Source organism: Chelonoidis abingdonii, chromosome 2 (genome assembly GCF_003597395.2).
Source record: "Chelonoidis abingdonii isolate Lonesome George chromosome 2, CheloAbing_2.0, whole genome shotgun sequence".
Lineage (NCBI taxonomy): Eukaryota > Metazoa > Chordata > Testudines > Testudinidae > Chelonoidis > Chelonoidis abingdonii.
Genome location: NC_133770.1, coordinates 233,574,657 through 233,595,291, shown reverse-complemented (window position 1 = coordinate 233,595,291; position 20,635 = coordinate 233,574,657). Strand labels below are relative to the sequence as shown.

The following is a 20,635-nucleotide window of genomic DNA, read 5'->3' as shown; positions in this document are numbered from 1 at the left end:
CCCCTCCTGTGCCCCTAACTCCAGCATTGTGCATATCCCCTTCACAAAACCCCTTCCCCCCACTCCTGCCCCCTCCTGTGCCACTAATTCCTGAACTGTGCCTCTCTTTGCCCCCCTAACCATTGCATCCCCCTCCACATGGGGAAACTAACTTGGATGCACTGCACTTCTGCTCCTCTGCCCCGTGCAGCCCTAGGGGGCTGGGAGAGGGGAGCAAGGAGCGATGTCATGGCTTCCTGCATCCAGGTCACTTTCCCTGTGGGCTATGTAAAGGGAGAGCAGGAGAGCAGTGGCTCCTGATGCCTCAGCACAGCCCAGGTGGGAAAGTGACCCAGATGCAGGGAGCCCTGGTGTGTGTGTTGGGGAGACAGTGTGAAAGTGTGTGTGTGAGAGAGGGAGAGTGAGTGAGTGTGTGTGCTTGCACGAGTGAGTGCACTCTCTCTTTAGGAAAGCACTCAAGGTCAGAAGCCTGAACACCTAGAAGAAATAAGGTGATAAGGACCCCTCAGCATGGATTTGTCAAGAACAAATTGTGTCAAATGAACCTAATAGCTTTCTTTGACAGGGTAACTAGACTTGAGGATGGGGGGAAGCACTAGATGTGGTAAATCCTGACTTTAGTAAGGTTTTTGATACTATCTCACATGACCTTCTGATAAACAAACTAGAGAAATACAACCTAGATGGAGCTAGGTGCATAAGGTGGGTGCATAACTGGTTGGAAAACTGTTCCCAGTGGTTCAGTGTCAAGCTGGAAGGGCATATCAAGTGGGGGTTGCACAGGGATGAGTTCTGGGTCTGGTTCTGTTCAATATCTTCATCAGTGATGAAAATGGCATAGACACTACACTTATAAAGTTTGTGGATGATACCAAGCTGGGAGGGGTTGCAAGTGCTTTGGAGGATAGGATTAAAATTCAAAATGATCTGGACAAACTGAAGAAATGATCTAAAGTAAATAGAATGAAATTCAATAAGGACAAATGCAAAGTACTCCACTTAGGAAGGAACAATCAGTTGCACACATACAAAATGGGAAATGACTGCCTAGGAAGGAGTACTGGGGAAGGGATCTGGGGGTCATAATGGATCACAAGGTAAATATGAGTCAACAGTGTTGTTAGATGCTACCGATGTGGTGCTCTGCTCTGTTCAATGTTGATATCAGTTGACTGTGTGCATGTGTTCCCTCTGTATGCTGCTCTGGCTCTGCAGTTCGCTGGCACAGCAGACCCCGAGAGAACCCCCAATGACCACAGACTCCGATAAGGTATGAAGGCACCCAGACAGGTTTATTGCCAAATGAAACACAGTAATAGTTTCCCACAGACTCTACAGGACACACTACGAATATGTGCCCCCTGACCAGGAACCAGTTCGGACAGTGGTGGAACTCTCCACTTCCCCCTAGGCCAGACCAAGACAGCTCCTCAGGGGTGCATTCTTATGCACAGGTACAAACAAATTACACATCACTCCTGACATATTGAGGTAGTAGTAAGGTGCTGCCTCTCAGCCTGTACATGTTGGTTCGAACAAAACAACTCTGCCATCATATTGCCCTTTTGCCCGTCTTTATGATAGGTCAGTCTGTTCCTTGTTATGTGTGGACTGTGCAAGTAACGGAGTATTCTTGGTACCATCCTGGCACATGTTTATATCTCTAGTATATGTGTAATTTTGCAACATCAGCCTTTTCCTTGCCAGCTTCTGTGTGAAGGGTCTGCCTCTGGCTCACAGCTTAACTTTGCTTTATATTAACAAAGTCTTGATCATTACTTTAGTTCAGGCCTCAGGCCTCATACCAGGCCTCTAATACAAGGACTTATGTTTCAGGACCTCATCTAACTACAAACAGCAAATATTATTTTGGAATATATTAGCAGAAGTGTTGTAAGCAAGACATGAGAAGTAATTCTTCCGCTCTACTCTGCGCTGATTAGATCTCAACTGGAGTATTTGGTCCAGTTCTGAGTGCCACATTTCAGGAAAGACATGGACAGATTGGAGAAAGTCCAGAGAAGAGCAACAAAAATGATTAAAGGTCTAGAAGACATGACCTATGAGGGGAGATTGAAAAAAATGGGTTTGGTTAGTCTGGAGAAGATAAGACTGAGGGGAGAGATAACAGTTTTCAAGTACATAAAAGGTTGTTAAGAGGAGGAGGGAGAAACTTTGTTCCTGTTAATCTCTGAGGAAAGGACAAGAAGCAATGGGCTTAAACTGCAGCAAGGGTAGTTTAGGTTGGACATTAGGAAACACTTTCTAACAGTCAGGGTGGTTAAGCCCTGGAATAAATTGCATACAGAGGTTGTGGAATCTCCATCATTGGAGATTTTTATCAGCAGGTTAGATAAACACCTGTCAGGGATGATGTAGATAATACTTAGTCCTGCCATGAGTGCAGGGGACTGGACTAGATGACCTCTTGAGGTCCCTTCCAGTCCTATGCTTCTATGTGAATACAGTCAATGTTTCTAACATATCTCAGTAAATCTGCAATTAAGAAAAGGGGCATCCACATGACTGAGTACAAATTATAATTAATCTTCATTAAACTTAGGCAACTCCCAGGCATAAAAAGTTATGAGACACATTCAGGTAATGAATTATATATTGCAAACAGGATGTGCATTATGTACAGAGATTCAGTTAATTAGGGTTTTGGTGACATGACAAGAAACTCTCCTTATCTGCTCATGCTATTGGCATCCAGTTCTAGTAACTTGCTAAATTGCACTCCGCAAGTTTCCTCTCTGGCTTATCTTGCAGATCAACGTGCAGATTTATTTTTCATTAAGATAGCTCAGTGCAATACAGCACAAAATCCTTTTTGTGGTAAATACAACCAACGTAATTGAAAAATGAAGTAACACAAGGACACGTTGCCATTTAGATGTGCAAAGGGAAAGAGAGAGAAGTAGAGACCTGCTTATGGCAATTTGATGATTCTGGAGCTGTTTGAGATTTTTCATCTTCACATTAAATATTCACTGAGTTTTTTTCTTACATTTTGGACAATTGTAGCTAGTCAGTGAACTCTTTATTTTGAAGGAGAAACTACTGCTATAGGTGAATATATTTTTAGAAGTTATGAGGAACTTGTGGCTCTAAGCTTTGCCCATTGGCTTGGTTTCTTGTTGTCCCACTTGACCACCACTTACTCTTAAGTTGCAGATTTAATTGATTTTAAAAATACTTCAAACACTTGTCTGTCTCTGCATTCCTCAGCAAAGACATTAGGCCCTTGCTTCACTAAGGCATCTGCAGTACTATAGTTGCTGGGTGCTGCTCTTCAGCTACCGAAAGTTTCATTACATACAGTACATTCCAGGAATATTGGTGAGCATGTGCCTCTTAAGTGCTGAACACCAATTCATTCAGGAACACTGAGAAGTGGTGCACTCTAATTTGCAGCTCTGGACACACATGATGTTAAATCTGTATCTTTTATACCCAGTTAGCCTCTGGCCCCACATGTGTTTCATTTTAAGACTTTTATAAATACATTTCAATTTTGAATTTTAAAAATATATATTCCATTTCATAACAATAAGGCGGCACTGAGGCCCAGATTTGTGCTGAATACAACATCTAACTGGTTTAGGAGCCTAAGGCTCATTTTCAAAAGTGATGTAGGCACTTGGAAGCCTAAATCCTATTGACTGTTAATGGGATTTAGGCTCCTAAGTGCCGACAGCACTTTTGAAAATGAGACTTAGGCTCCTAAACCAGTTAGGCATTGCACTACTGAATTCAGCAATACCTAAATAACTTAAAAAGCGGAGCCATAAAAAAATGAATACCACATTTGGGAAAATGTTGCTTAGAAAGATTGACAGACTAGATGAGCCAATATGTCTTTTCCCTCTGTGTTTCAAACTACACTTTCTACATAAGAACAGCCATACCGGGTCAGACCAAAGGTCCATCTAGCCCAGTATCCTGTCTTTCAGCAGTGGCCAATACTAAGTGCACAGAGGGAATGAACAAAACAGGTAATCCTCAAGTGATCCAGTCACCTTTGCTTTGATACCTTATGAGAAGGGGACGTGAGGTGTTCGATAATCAGCCACATACACAGGGCTCAGGACTTAGGCTTTTAAATGACTTAGATGCTTTAGAAATGAGATTTCGGAGCCTAATTAAATTAGTCTTTTTGAGAAATGTTACCCAAAATGACTAAATTAGCTGCCACACTCTAAAGAGTACAAGAGCATGTGCATTGTATACTTAAAATGCTATGCCACAACAAAATGTTTAGGTAATGCCCATCAGGGCCGGTTTTAGGAACTGCGGGGTCCAATTCGAATACCTGGCAGTGGTCCGGGTCTTCGGTGGCACGGGGTCCTTCCCTCGCTCCGGGTCTTCCGCGGACCCCCTGCCACCAAAATGCTGCCAAAGACCCAGAGTGAGTGAAGGACCCCCTGCTGCTGAAGTGCTGCCGAAGACCCGGACTGCTGCTGGGTGAGTAAAAAAAAAAATTAAAAAATTAAAAAGGCGCCTAACGGGCATGGCCCTCTAAGGCGCGAGGCTCGATTCTGGGGAATTGGCCTGAAGCTGGCCCTGGTGTCCATCAGCCTGACAAATATCACAGCACTTTATAGACTATATGCACTCTAACACAGTCATCCCTGGGGAGGAAAGCAGACCATTGTTTCCTTGTACTCCTACATTTGTCTGTCTGTATCCCTCAGTCATCTCATGTCTCAAACTTAGATTGTAGGCTCTTTGGGGCAGGGACTTTTTGTTCTGTGTTAGTACAGTGCCTAGGCGTTCTGCTCCAGGACCCGGGCTCCAAGGTGGTGTGGTAATACAAATAATAAATAACACCACACTTTGTGCATCCACTCAAGGTCTGGACAGATTCTGGTCCTCACCAGCATGTTACCTACACCTTCACATAGATCATCATCTGCTAAGGTGGCACAGCTCACACGTTATCGGGCTGGAATCGATGAATGTAACTGTCACAGTGGAGACGTGGGTAGTCTGACCTAGAGGTTGGAGTGTGAGTTGGGATCGAGGAGGCAGTCTGGGTCGGATACCAGGAGGTCAGCGTCTGAGACAGGCCAGCAAACCGACAGAGAATCCGGTGTCAGGCAGGGTCAGGTTACCGGGAGATCAGAGTCAGGCAATAGGTAGTGCTGGGGAAGCCATTGTGAGAAAGTGAAACCCAGCTGAACAGATAATTTCCGATTCCTTTGCTTGGTTTAAACAGAAGCAGGGAACCAGCTGGGATTTTTGGAGCTCCACCAATCATATCCCAGGACTGAAGTCCTGTGTCAGCGTTGTAGCTTGTAGTTTTGGTGACTGTTAACAGGCCACTGGATGGAAGGTCAGATCTGTGATCCCAGACAGTAACAGGAAAAATCTGCTAAACAGGAGGGTGTAAGGTAACATAGTTCCCTCTTTGCTCTAAATATAAACCTTCCTCCTCCAGCTCCATGCCATGTAAATTGCTTTGGGTTCATCTCCCTTATACCCACACATAAATAAGTAGGTATAGCCTGTGGGTGGGGCTGACTGACCCCACCTTTCATATCATCACCTCTCAGTTGGGTCCTAAGAGTCTGGATGGTTTCCTGGGTGACTCCAGGAGCTGATTAAGTTTTATTGTTACCACTTTTTCCAGACATGGCACTTTGATTGAGCCCACAGAGGGCCTTGCAACCAGTAACATGGCACAATCTCCCCCGCTGCAACTACAGGATGAATTGAGTTAGGCAGCATATAGTTACCCAAGCTGGACAATACGTTTGAGCAGCAGGCTAGGGAAAGATTTCAGTGCTGCCAGAGGGGAGCCTCTTCTCAGTCGGTAGTGCCATGTTCTAAGTGGCTTGCAATTTTTTAGCTTTCTGTCTTAGGTATCCATCCTACTTACTCCTACAACCCTCCATCACTATAGTGCCATTACCTCCATTTGCAGATGCAGAACTGAGGCACAGAAAAGTTAATTAAGTTGCATAGGGTGGCCTAGAAGTCTGTGGCAGGGAAAGGTCTTGAACCCACATCTCCCAAATCCTAGGCTCCTCCTTCCTCTCTTTGGATGTATCCGATTCATATAGCCAGCAGGCCTTCCTTGACTTGGCTAACACATGAGATCCCACTTGGTATAGCTGCAAACAAATAGGCCAAACATAGTAAAACTAATTGCTGGCATCTTACATCCACTTTGCATCAGGGTAAGGCTCCAACTGTACAACTTCACTTCACTGACTGCAACGGCTGAGTAAAAACTGAGGAAGCACTTGAGAATCTGGTCCCCAGTTTAAACCATTTGTTACTAGCTGGCTATGAATCCTGGCATGGCATGTTAGCTTGGTTTTCTTCAGGTCACCATACGAAAGGTAGAGGGGGCGGAAAAATGACCAGCAATTGAATTAGGAAAAATAACACGTTGTAATTTGACTTCCTTGCCTGGATTAAAGTTGCCTAGAAATTCAGTATATGACGAGCACACTTAATACAGCTCCCACATTCATTTAGGCCATTATATTGCATTTGAGAGGCACCAGTTGCTGGAAGCGCTAGGAACAAAATCTTGAGAAATTCAAACATGACAGCTTTTTATTCATAAATTCTTTAAACAAAAGGGGGGAAAAAATCAACAGATGGACTCAAATCCATAAGCTCACAGGAAGGGTTTGCAGGGAGAATGAGTTAGTTTTGTGCCAGAGACTTGTAAGCCGATATGCTCCAAGATATGCATAATATGGATAAAGCAAATCAAGCTTTTGTTGAGTCTTAATACTCTAAATTTCATGCAGCTAGACATATTCACTGCACTCACTGTCCTAAGTCATTTGCAGGTCAAAATTAATGTGGAAGAATATGTGAATTTTCTGGTCTACACCCGCTCCTCCCCTCGATGCCCTCCCCCCCAACATATTTGGTGAAATAAAGTTTTCTTCAGCTAAGCAGTATTATATTCTAATTCTTAAGTAAGACAAAAAAAACCCTCAAAACGCTGTCTCTCTCTAATGTTTGGAATAGAAAAGATTGTGTAATCTCACAATAGCAAGACTGACTTCATAAAAGATTAATATGTTTGAAATGCAGGCCACATTTAAAAAAATGCAAAGCTTCAAACATTATTGCCATTTTTTTTAAATTACATCTCTCCTAAAGATATTTGTACAAACAGCTTATAACCTCTCCCTCCAATTCTCCAGTAGTTCCAAGATTATTTTTTTCTTTTTCCTCCTTTTAAGATGGGAGTAGCCACTGTTCACATGATTGTCTTCTGTCCCATCACAATATGCCTACCAGTATAAAGACACCAGTTATGCCATTAACCTTAATGCTTTTGGAAGTAATATACAGGGCATGCTTTTCTTCTGCTTCCATACAATAGTTTAACTACTTACTGTATGTTACTTGCCCCACCTATGGCCTCTCTGTCTTGCAATCGGAGCCAAGTGAATGGACCCTTGCACTTGGTTTGGGGCCCTGCTTTGCAAACCCATTGCTTTCTCTCCATGCAGATCCTTAATTTAAAAGAATTACTTCAATCCTGGTACCCTCAGACTTTGAGCTCATATATAGCAGGGAGAGAAAACGTATGTCACTCCCTCCTCTGGATCTGCCTGTGTTTCTCATCCACTTTCTGCTTTGTCTTTTACATTTTAAGCTCTTCAGTTCAGAGACGGTCCTGCTTTGTGTCTGGTATAGTGCTAACCACACTGTTGAAACTAACCAAATCATACACCAGGATGAGAATTATTAGCTCATTTTTTTAAACTTGGCTTTTAAGAAGACAGATAAAAGGTAATCCAGGCCTATGTGTCTCTGATAATTAACCCCCCTCCTTCAAGATTGCCCCCAAAGTCTCTGTATAAAGATGAGCCATGCAGTAAGCTCAAGTCAACAGCAGGAGCTATTTGGGACCAGCAGTGGATGAGCTCTTTCCAAAGCCCTCACAGAGAAAAGGGCAGCCTGCCAGCAGTTCTGGCACTTTTTCCAAGAGGGAGCTTCTCCAGCTCAAGCGCCTGGGCTGTTCTCAGCTGCAGCAACGTGGCCCATGGAGATGGACTGTCTCTAAAGCAAGCATGTTGCAGTCCATTTGTGGCTTTACAGCTCTAAAGCAGCAGCTCTCTGAGAGCCACAGGCAGCCCATTCAGATCCCACAGCAGTGGTGTGTCATGCTGGGGGCCAGACACCTCGCTTCACAAGCAGGCAGCCACATTCTGTGCCAGCTTTGGCTTCCAGCCATCTTGCTGCTCTCATCCTTATTCCAACCTCAATCAGCCACTGGAAATATGCTCATCTGCATCCTCTGAAACAGAAATGGGGAAAAGACAAAGGGGGTAATGGGGCCATTGCCCTGTCCTGAGATTTAGCCCCTTTCTGGGTCAGCTAATGACTGGGGACATACACACTGTCATAGGGTGTTATTCACAGGCTGAAGACATCACAACCAATGCTTCCTCACTAACCCTTTTAGTAGCCCCATGCACATGTCGAGCAAGGAGGACAAGATGGAACTCACTGAATAACATTACCACATGGGGTGCTGTTGCTCTAGGGCGTGGTACTGTCCCAGTTTGTCTACTACTCATACTACTCAGAATGGAATTCACAATTATTATGGAGCTGAACTGAAGAAATAATTGCACCATCCCCTGTATATTTCTAATAATATCCCGTGGATAAGAGTTCGGTACATAAACCTTGTGAACTTTTAGTGGGAAGTGCTATTGCTTGACTGCCATAAGACAAATGATACATTTAAAAAAAACTCTGTGTGTGCAGAAGGAAAAGCTGGATTCCTAAAAACTGTAGACTCCAGAGCAGCAAGATTTGGACACAACAGGGCGGGAGCATGAAGCAAGAGGTAGGAGCTGAAGATGATTTTCAACCTATGGGTCTGAATACCAGAAAGTATGGTGGCGTTGTCAACAATGAAAGTGAATGAGTGGGATGGAATGGGCTTGGGAAGAAAAATAAGGGTTCAGTTTTGGCCCTAGTATATGTTTACAATGGGTGCCAGCATTAGAAGAGACAGTTTCCCACCCACAAAAGGGAGCTGCAGCAAGAAGCTCCAAGGGCCTGAGCTGTGCAATATTCTGTTTAACAGGATGTAGAAGAGTCAGCACCAAGTCTGAGAGCAGATCACAGTGACAACAGATAAGGAAGCAGTCAGGGCCGCAACCCTGTTTGTATTGTCTTACGTCTATGAACTAAATGTCTGGTCCTGAAAAGCTTTCTGTGCCCAACAGAGAACCAGACAGTAGTGTCAGAAGTAAATGTAAGTCTGAGCAGCCGGATGTCCTCAAAGGCGCACATTATCAGACAACTTAACACAAACCTCAAACCTGGCAGCAAGCGTGATTCCAGGTCCTGGACGCTTGGACACAGCAAGGGATGTCTTCAACAATTGGCTGTTCTTCAGAACATAATGGGAAAAATATGAAGTTGCTACAGGACTGAATGAAAAAGGTGGAAGAATAAGGGCTGCCACACTGCTCTTAGCATTGGGGAAAGAACGCCACATGCTCCAGCAGCACCTAGATATTCCACCAGCAGTCTGCGGGAATCCCTCCAAAATTCTGAATATGCACCAAAACCATTTTCAACCTCCAAGAAATGTTACTGAACAATACCTCTTCAACAAGAGTGAGCAAGCATCTACACAAACCACTCACCAGTACATTGCCAAGCTGCGTAAAACGGCAGATTCATGCGAGTTTGGCTTTTGGAAAGAGGAGTTGATTAAAGACCATTTAGCCATAGGAACCTGACAAAGGAGCTCAGATGAGAATATTCAGAAACCTCACCTGAGCAGTGGCAGGAGGCATAAAATGTGCAAAGTGAGTGAACAGCCACTCACTCAAAATGAAGATGATAAGCACACAGGAGACAGAGTGTGCATTATATACAAAAAAGAAATACTGCTGCCCATAGGAAATAATCTCCCCCTGGACATTACATAAGTACAGTGATGAGGCAAGCACACCTCACAACGAAAGCTATGGATACTGTGACTGTTCTTGTCTTGTATTAAATGGCCAGCTTACAGCACTACTTGCAGAAATTATGAAAAGAGGAAACACTATGCACAAGTGTACAAAGAAAGCAAAGGAAAGCAAGACACTGTACAGCAGAGATGAACAACGTTGAGCTGAGCAGCAACTCAGATAATGACATCCTTTACATATACGACACTGGAGCAATACCCACTGGGAAAACAAAATGGTTGGTTAAGCTCACTCTAGCACCTGCCAAAGTAACATTGAAGCACTGCCACAAGCAAGAAACAGAATGCCAAACAGTGGAACATCCATAAATGTAATGGGCTACAAGGACTTTCTCAACATCATGCAAGATGGCGCAGTAAAACTGCAGCCACGCGGTACCAAATTAAAACTCTATGATTGCGTCATCTTCACACCACTAGGGCAGTGAGCATTACAGGCACACCACCAAGGGAATATATATCAGCTAGAATTTCGAGTTGTGAACTCCAGACGGAAATCACTACTATCAGCCAGCACATGCAAACATATGAACTGTGTGACATTAAACCTCTCACCTACTGTTCAAGTAATCATGTCACAGACAGAAGAAACCAATACACATGGACAAATACAACCAGGTGGCATCTCCGTGGTTTGAATCCTGAGGAATTACAATGATGGTTTTTAAGGACTCCACAATACACTTACAATTAGGAAAAAAACATCAAGCCAGCGCCACACCTACCACGCAGATTTCCCACAGCATTAAAAGAAAAAATGCTGAAGGCAATAAAACAAACAGAAAAGGATGGCATTAGTGACAATGTGAATGAATCTACAAAATGGATAAGCAACATGGCAACCATAGAACAACCAGGAAAACTTTGCATATGCATAGACCCAAGCAATTTAAACAAGGCACTATTGCGGGCTCATTACCAGGTACCTACAACAGAAAAATCCTATCTGACCTTGCTAAAGCAAAGATATTTTCAGTGGTGGATGCAAAAGATGGATACTGACAAGTACTATTTGATGAAGAAAGTATCTAACCACCTTTTGGACACTAGCAGACTGATAAAGATGGCTTTGGCCATTTGGAATCAAACCAGCTGCAGAAGAATATCAATGCTGCCAGCAAGATGTATTAGAAGGTCTCAAAGGGATTAGTGTTATAGCTGATGACATTTCAGTGTACAGGTGTTGAAAGACAATGGAAAAGGCATTATTAGATCATAATCTCTCTAAACTCCTAGAGAGGGATAGGGAGGTCCGCCTAAAACACAATAAGCAGAAGGTGAGACAGTGATTCACCAAGGTACCATTGTTAGGTCACCAGCTGACCTCACCAGGCTGTACCAAGATCCAGAAAGGTGAGAGTAAGACAATGCCAAACCTTCAAACTCCAACCATTAGGATTTGTAAATTACTTGACCAAATTCCTCTCTTGTCTCTCAGACATATGTGAGCCTTAGACAATTACTGGATTCAGATGCAACATGGATCTGGCTGCCCCAGCATGATACAGCTACCAACCACACTAAAAACGTAGTCACCACACATCCGGTGCTAAAATACTATGATGTGAAAGAAGCAGCCACTATGCAGTGTGATGCCAGTGAAACTGGACTTGGAGTAGCCCTCACGCAAAAAACATAACCAGTAACCTGTGCACGAAGGTCCTTATCTCCAACAGAAAGATGGTATGTTCAAATTAAAAAAGTGTGTCTAGCAATAGTATTTGCCTGTGAAAAATTTGCTCAATCCATATGAGGTCAAAGAGCTATACATACTTAAAGTGATCATAACAAGTCATTTTCAAGAAACCACTGCTATCAGGTCCATCATGCAATTAAGACTGCAGTGTTATCACCTAGATGTATGTTATAAAAAAAGGAACCAAGATACATATAGCAGACTTCTTATCCAGAGAAGCTCTGCTACGAGAATCTGATACAAATGAACAAGACTACAAAATCTGTAACCTAGCTGAAGCAAAAGAAACACAAGAAGAAACAGGAAGTATGAATCAAACCAACTATTTCCAAGTAAGGACTACAGAAAGTCCATAAGCATACACTACAGGATGAAGAATTACTAATTCAGACATCTTGTTACTTTAACAGGATGAATGTACATATGTGAAGAGGTTCCAGAGGCCACTCATGAGTACGGAACTAACATGACAAACTCAGTGTGCAGGAGAACATTATATTCAAAGACAATCAAATGCTTATACCTAAAGCCTTAAAGAAGAGAGACCCTATCTTGAACACATCACAGCCACTCTGGGATAGAAGTGTGTCTACAAAACGCTAGGGGTGTAGTATCACCAATGAAATTAAAGACCTGATAAGGAACTGCAATGCATGGGCAGTATGCCAAGCAAGCCAGCAGGAAAAAAAAAAAGGAGAAAAATGTTGAAGATACACAGCATTCCTGATAGACCCTGGAGTAAGATGGCAATCAAGCTTTTTGTTGTAAACAACACTGACTTCCTGATCATAGTTAATTACTAGTCTGACTTTGGGGAATTAGATGAACTATCGAACAGCACTGCAGCAAGAACAATAGGTAGAAGACATGGCATGCTGGATTGTGTCATCTCAGATAATGGACCATAGTTCACCAGCAAGGAATTTGCATACTTCACCAAAGATTGGGAATTTAAACATATCTCAGCTGCCCCTACAACAGTCAGTTCAAGAGCAAAACTGAATCACCCATCAAAATTGAAAAAACTCAAAGAAAAACTTGAAGAATAAGGAAAAGAAGTGGCAAACTATCCTATAGTGGAGAAATACCCCAAGGCATGACCAGAAGCTCTGTGAAATATCTAATATCCAGACAGACATGCACACTGGTACCTACAGCCAATGTGCTATTAAAACTTGAAGTAGGGGAAGGAGTCCCAGATCAATTACAGGAGAAGCGCAACAAGCTAAAACCTATTACGACAGACAGGCCACAAACCTTCCAGAGATACTACTTATAGAACTAGTAATAGTGTGATTATTTCCTCAAGACAGATCCTGCACATGGAAAAAGGCAATGTGCATGGAGCAGAATACTCCTCACCCCTAGATTGTTGTGGTTGATGAACATTAACATCACTGGAACCGTAAATTCATCTGTCCAATAGAATATCCTACAGCCAAAGGAAACCCAATGAGGGATGAGGAGGAACTGAGAGATCCTCTGAACAACAGTAAGTGGAATATAATAAATTCACTGCTTAACACACACGACAGAGGTGGAAACAGTAGACTGTGCCACCCTACCATGTGAAAGGAGAAGCAAAACCGAGATCACCAACATGCCAAACACAGTAGCCTTTCCTGGCACCATCAAAAAGTATTCCAGCATGAAGGGACATCAAAACACCATCCAGATACAAAAACTCTGTACTGAGTGAATCACTGACTCTCCCAAACGACATCAATGGCTGCATAAATTCCATTAAGTTGTTGCATTATGTTTTATACATTCTGTTAGGTAGGTATACTTTCTTAAACAGACATGACAAAGGGGATGTTAGGAGAGACAGCTTCCCATCCACAAGAGGGAACTGCAGCTAGGCCTGAGCTATGAAAAACTGTGTTTAACAGGATGTAGAATAGTCGGCACCAGGTCCGAGAGCAGATCACAGTGACAATAGATAAGGAAGTGCTGCAGCCTGGTTTGTAATATCTTAGACATATGGAATAGAAGACTGTTACTGAAAAACTTCAAGGATTTCTTTGCCTTATTGCCAGAACATCCAAGAGATGATTTGGAGAGAAGCTGAGATGAGAACCTGGATCAAAGGAAACAGGTCACTGGAAAGGCAGATTTGAGAGTCAGTCACATAAATATGGTAGCTGAAACTATGAGTAGACGATGTTACTCAAGAAAAAGGTGTAAAGGGAAAAAGAAGGGATCTTTGTTGGAGCTCTACAAAGAGTGGGAGATAGGGGAACCACTAAAAGAAAGTATGACCCAAGAGGTGGAGGAAGAGCATAGAGAAGTGTGCGCTGTGAAAACCCAGAGACATCAAGATGCCGAGAAGGTGGATATGACTGACAGTGTCAAAAGCAGAAGATAATAGCACAGATAATAGAACTCTTACTCATCACAAGACCATAATTTCTGAAAATTACTACCAACCACGTTTCAGAAGCATGACATTTAAATGCATACAGTTCTTGTTACAGAATTCCATTTTTTTCATAAAAAGAGAAAAATGCATAAAATATTCTTCTACTTTTGCAGCTACTACAAAGTGCTGACAGTAAGACTATTTTAAAACGTATCCAACATTTTAAATATTTTAAAATGAAATATTTGAGTAACGTGTTTTCAAGTTCACAGGTCAGTCAGCTATGGATGCACTATTTCTTTCAGAATAGAGTACAGCATCATTTGAAGCTTTTAAAGTGAATGTATTTCTGCTACAACAGATGCTATTTTGTTAGCGAGTAGGATTTCCATGGTGATAAGTAGAGAGTGGTGATAGGTAAATGTCTCATCAGAAATGCATTCCTGGTAGAGCTCCAAAAAGTTGACATATTCCATCACTGAAGATAATGCACTGAAGATAATGCAAATAATTTCTCTTAAGAGTGAGGAATAAATTCTTTGACCTTTCTCATAAAGCTAGTGCTTGATACAGCTCTATTACGGTTAATTGGAGTCTGCTTGTTGACTTCAGTAGGTGCTGTATCGGGATCTTGGTCATAAGGATTTAGGATTTTTATGGAATTGTAAACAGTTTTCAAGACATGAACCCTTGTTCTCATTTACACTAAGGCCCCTTTGCCCAGCTCTGGCAGTGAGAAGGAGCCTTAAAGTGGGCGTGCATTTACACTCACTGCCAAAATGGTATAAAGGAGCCTTATTTGCCACCTACTACTCCTAAACATGTGTGTCTCATGGTATGCAGTCAAATGTTCTCTCTTTACAATAAGTAGTTGTCAGAAAGTCTGTTTCTGATCTAGATGCTTGGTCCTTTCCTGTAACAGACATTATTCAGCTCAATGTTCCAGAGCCCCATTAAGCACTTTGTTTCTTACTGAATGAACGCAGTGACTTGAATCAAACATATACAGCCACCATGGATGGATGAAATTGCAGTGAAAAGTGAGAAGTCAGCGATACTGATTGGCTGCATTGTCTAAACATGTCTCCTCACTGCTGAATTCCTGCCAAAAACTTTATCCTTCTGTGTTTACCCTTCAAAAGCCCTTGATCAATCAGATGGTGCATCTCCTTTTTAACATAATATTCTCTAATGAAAAAATGTAATTCATAACTCCATATCATGCCAGAACCCATCAAAACACACTGATCATAATTTACCAGTAATTTAGTAGCTGGAATCATATATTTCTCAACTTCTGTTCTATTACTTTGTTCTAAAACATGAAGCAGCACGTTCTCCTGTTGACCTCTTCCATGTACACAAGAGTTAATTTCCCCCAGTACTTGTACAGCACTGCAAACAGATTTCAAAATTACGTGCACTGTGTCAGTCAATTACATTAAAACAAAACTGTGATACCGTTTTTGAGACAAATTAGAGCTCCCTCTGCTGGAAATATACCTGCAAAGTCCACTGAAATCAATAGGAAATTGACTTCAATGTGCTTTGTAGAAAGTCCTTTCAGAGGCAACTGGCAATCCACAAATGCTTGCTAGACTTAAGGATGATAGCAGAGCATTCTCAGGATGGTAATACCAACATGTATATATACAGTACATTTCAGAAGGATCCCAAAGCACTGATAAAAGAACTGACACTCACTAATCGTGTGGGCCAACTGAGTACGAAGATGAAATGGCTATTCCTATTTAAAAACAAAACAAAAACAAACTAGACACGTGATCTGACTCATTCCTAAAAGTCAAACATGGTAAAGGTAAAAATTGTTCACATATAAATCCCCTTTGCAGAAACTCTGTCAAGGAACAAAAAAGTCACTTATTTTCTCAGATGATTAGAAGCCACAAAAAGTTAACATTTATCAATAAATCAAGCTTCTCTGTAATCTCTTTTGTCTTACAGCAACCTCACCACCATTGTAAGCACGGTTGACATGAAAGTTAGGACCTGATTCTGAAAATCTTACAGCAGCAGTCCCACTGATTTCAATGGGATTAGCACGGTGAGCAGAGGGTACTTGCATTAGTAGGGATTGCAGCATCAGACTCTTGGTACCCTCTCAAAGGTGCTACATAAGTGTTTGTATGAGAAGATGCTGCATTATAGATACCTCACCAGCCCAAACAACCTGTGGCATTAAAGGAAAATCAGTTAAACTTGGATCCATTGCTTCGAAGTGAATCCTAGGAAGCAAGTGCAGAATACTAGCATATGTCCTACCTAATCACCTAGTTATAAAGCTTTCCTAGTTATTATTTCTGGCTGCCAATGATTAGAGATAGCACAGTTATCATCATTCTTGAAACACACCACTTAATAGACAACAACATGAGAACATTTTTATTTTGATTTTAAGTTCTTTATTTCTTAGCTGGACATCTGCATTACATTTGGCTTTAATCCCGTAAAGAATTACTTTCTTTGGCAAAACAGTTACTGAACTGGGTAGAATTCACAGTAGGAAAATATGTTGGAAAAACTGAAGTGATGTCAATGCCAGCTCAAATCCACAAAGCTTAAAATATATCATAAATGTACTTGTACTTTAAATATATATATATTCCTCTTTTTTACCTTTGCTGAAAACAACATAGGTGTACGCCATAAAACCACCCAGAAGAATGTGTACAAAATGTAGGTTGCCTTTTATATGTATTTTCTTTTCATGAATAATCACTCTGTACAGATAAAAAATGAACACAATTTGTGTTAAGTAATGTATCCAACAGCTGAGTCCACTGTTCTTTGTACTCCAAGTCCAGCCTCACGCCAGGTCTTCTGCACTGAAAAAGAATGGAAACTTCCCTAAAAGTAAGAATGCTCAGTTGAGAACAGTAGTGCTAAAGGCGTAGAGGCTCCTTGAAATAAAATAAAACCTGACTTTGTAAGCACTATTAATACTGAAATTTATAAATATACATTACTGAAGAAGGATTCCAAAGAAATCAGAGGTTTGTTGGGAATGGATGCAATACAAGGGAATAATGTTGCCAGATAAGCGTGCGATAAGAATGGAAGAAGCAGGCTAGGAGTCCAGATAAACTCTTCTAGTTCTGGAGCAAGATGTTTCTGTAGTTACAGTTAAAAGAACTGATGTTCTGCAAAGCGGTTTTGGGGAGAAATTTTCTACTGGAACTACTATTTAACCAAGATTTACCATAGCACCACAATTAAATTACCCACTATTGAAAAAAAAAAGATTTAAAAAATCTAAAACAAAGGAAAAAAACCACCAATACCTGCACCGGGAGCTATTTATTAGCATAACACTCTTCTTTTTAAAGATTTAATAACAACTGAAGTATATACAAAGTCTTACAGCATTTATACAATAAAAAAAGTTTCCTATTAGCTGATAAAGTATAAGGTAGTGCTGCAATGTACTTCAGAGCATGAATACAATAATAATGAAGCAGACCACTGTACTTTCAACTTCTCTGCTACTACACACCACAACTGTCAGTTGGAATGACAGTTAATTAAACCATTGGGAAGACACAGATTGTCAACAAAATTGTAACAGATTGACATGCAGCACTAACCATCATAAGGAAGGAGATAAAAGCTACATACTGTCATGTTTCGACACTTTCTTAGAGCTGTAACAAACTTTCACAGCCTTAGATATAACGTATGCAAGACAACATAATCACAGTTTCTCAGATATAGTTTAGCTATCGAGTGTAATTACTTCTTAATAAGAGGCTTTATACTGATATGGCTGTGTGTTTCCATTTTTGTTCATGAACTGTTCAAACAGGTCTACACAAACTTAAAAGACAGCATGGAGTTTGCAGTCATGATGTGCTTGACTAATAAAGGCATTCAATATCAGCTATAGGATCTAATCATTCCTGTCAAAAGTTTAAGACTAGGAATCTTTATTTTATAAGAAAAGAAAAAAACGAACAAAAAGAAAACAAAAACCCAACACACCATTGAAAACATTTCTATCAGTCAACTTTCTTTGACACTTAATAACCACTCCATCAGTGTAACATAAACCATTAATATTTTTACACTGTATCAAACACAAGACTCATTTAGGCTATGGAAGGTCAAAGCAGCTTTGCTAGAATACTTTTGCCGTAAAAATGAGGGAACTTAGAAAATTAAAACCATCATATCCCAAACAGTTCTTTAATAAATGTGGATTCATGTATTTTAACAAAGGATGTATTATTCTCTGCAGTTTAGAAACACTTTTACATGAGCCAATAAATCCCATTCCACAGAAGATCAAGTTTCTTTGCCTATTGTATATCTAAATCTCTTATTTTGGGCAATTTTGCCTTGTCTTTTAAAAGGATTCAGTTTCAATTTAAAAGCTAGTAATGTCAGTTGACAATATCTGTATTTAAGACACAAAAACGTGAGATATAAAAAAAACACAAGGAACTATATAAATATTGAAGAAGTCATGTAACCTTTTCATGTAAACAATTTGATTATAACGAAGCCCTAATTAGATTCTGGTCTTAAACTTTTGGCAGATAATGCGTATGCTCAGCCAGGGATTTGTAGTTAGTTATTGTTCAAGTGGAAGCCAGGTCAGTTCACATGTTGACAGGCATGCAACTTAAAAACATTGCACAACAAGCAACACAAAGAGATTTGAGAAGTGTACAAGACTTCAAGTAGACTTCACAACCCTTCACAACTGAATATTCACAGACAAAGTTACAGTTCTTGCTTATTCTATTGTGGATGTCCTTTCACACATGGGACACTTTCTGTGACTCTCTAGCTTGCTTGATGCTATACAACCACTTGATGATTCTGGCATTTCTTTCAATTGCAGAAATACCATATGGCACACGGTCATTGGCACTGTCATCATTTCTAAGGTCACTGTTGCTGTCCTGAGACTGTTCACAGTCTGAGCTAATCATGCTTGCACTGCGAAAGTTGAGGGATATAATATCAGAGTTAGCCCTTGCAAAATTTTCCATCCCAAGGTTTTCAAGCTCTTCAGGATCCAGTCCACAGTAGTTGAAGAATCGTTCAACATCTGCATCAACACGAAAGTATCTGTCACTTAAGTCTGATTTTGATCGTTGTAGGGAAGGTCTTCGACTGACTCCACAACTGGATTCTACTGTGTCGATATCTGGGGACTTCAAGGTGGTGATGGCAGTAATTTTGGGTTTTGGAGGGAGAGGTGGAGCTGAACTACTGCAGGGTATTGCTTTTAAGGGCTTACCACTAGTTACTTTTCTAATGTCTGATGAGCTATGGGAAACGTGCAAGAAAGTCTCCGCTGACTGTTCTAAGAGCCTTCTGCTCACGTTGGAGTTGCTTTCTTGAGGGCTGCTCCGGCCCTGGGTGGGGTAGACCTTTAGAGATTCTGCAAACGAATGCCGGTTCAGCTCTGCTGAATCAGATCTGTGGGGAGGCCAGTTTCGTGAATTATATTTGTGACCTGAACCTGAGCTGGAGCCTTCCGAGCTATTAATGATGTTTTTCAAAATCTCTAATTTTAAATTTTCTCTCTGGACACCACTCTCAGTCTTTGCATTATTGTTGAACACTTTCAAGGTAGGGCTACCCAATGCTCGCTTGGCGGCAGGGCAAACCGGTGGCTTTGCAAGCACTGCTGGCTTTACAGGCTCTTGTTTGGCATTGATGACCTCTTGGCTCTTTACATATTTCGCCTTATCAGCTTCCAGTCTCTCCACAGCACTAAGTCTTTTTGGATTAGGCTCTGCCTGCCTGCGAAAATAGTCTGGTCCTTTGTTTAAGATGCGAAGAGGAACGGCAGATGTGAAAGTGACAGCAGGACTGACTGGTTTCACCATGCTACCTGTCTGTAGTGTTTCTGTAGGCATGTTTGGTGGTCTTTCCCCCGCAGCCGTTTTGGATTCTTCTCTGAGAGCTTCTAAATGCACGGTGTAGAAACATGTACATTAAGCACAATGAATAGCAGATGAATCTTGGAATCGGAGTGTTAGCAGTAGTGCCTCATCTCACAGCTCATTAAATAACACTGTTTCTTTTCTAAAGGCAGCCTTTGTCCAAAAAGGCCACCAGACACAAGTCCGTATTAATCTGCTCTGCTGAATCCTTTCTTCTTGCTGAAAGATGTGGGAGTCTCGTCGTTTTCTTTGTGCTCAACTATAGGCAGTGATCTGAAACATAAAATAACCAACCACATGTTAGTACCAGCGTGTGACATCACAGCTATAGCAACAGAGAAATTCTGTACACTCTTTCAGTTACTGGCTGACTTACAGCTGTGGGCAGTTCAGAGGAAACAGACAGTCCTATGTGAAACATTCCACCAGGCCTTCTGTCTTTTTGACAGAGTAAGCAAACCTGGATTAACCACTCTCTCTTCATGGATATTATAATGCATTTTTAAAGTAAGATTTTCATTATTAATCACAATCTGAAGTTGGGTTTAAGAACATTATAACTGAAAATCAATGAAAAACAGCCATACATTTATATATGACTGTTTGCATTCACATTTCCTCATCTTATGCCATTTCTCACTATCTATTGGCTACCTTTGTGCTACTTTTCTTTTCGGGGG

The 20,635-nt window shown here is 41.3% G+C and overlaps 1 protein-coding gene across 4 annotated transcripts in view; it reads right to left on the bottom strand.

Annotated features, from left to right (window-relative positions):
- Nucleotides 1–16,478: 16,478 nt before the first annotated feature.
- FAM110B (family with sequence similarity 110 member B) overlaps nucleotides 16,479–20,635 on the bottom strand; it is a 178,566-nt gene continuing 174,409 nt past the window's right edge. For all 4 annotated transcript variants that reach the window (XM_075061971.1, XM_075061970.1, XM_032802201.2 and 1 more), the window contains one exon: nucleotides 16,479–20,228. In XM_075061971.1, coding sequence (XP_074918072.1) covers nucleotides 18,816–19,928 — 1,113 coding nt within the window. In that variant the 5' untranslated portion in view covers nucleotides 19,929–20,228 and the 3' untranslated portion in view covers nucleotides 16,479–18,815. The remainder of the gene's footprint in view (nucleotides 20,229–20,635) is intronic.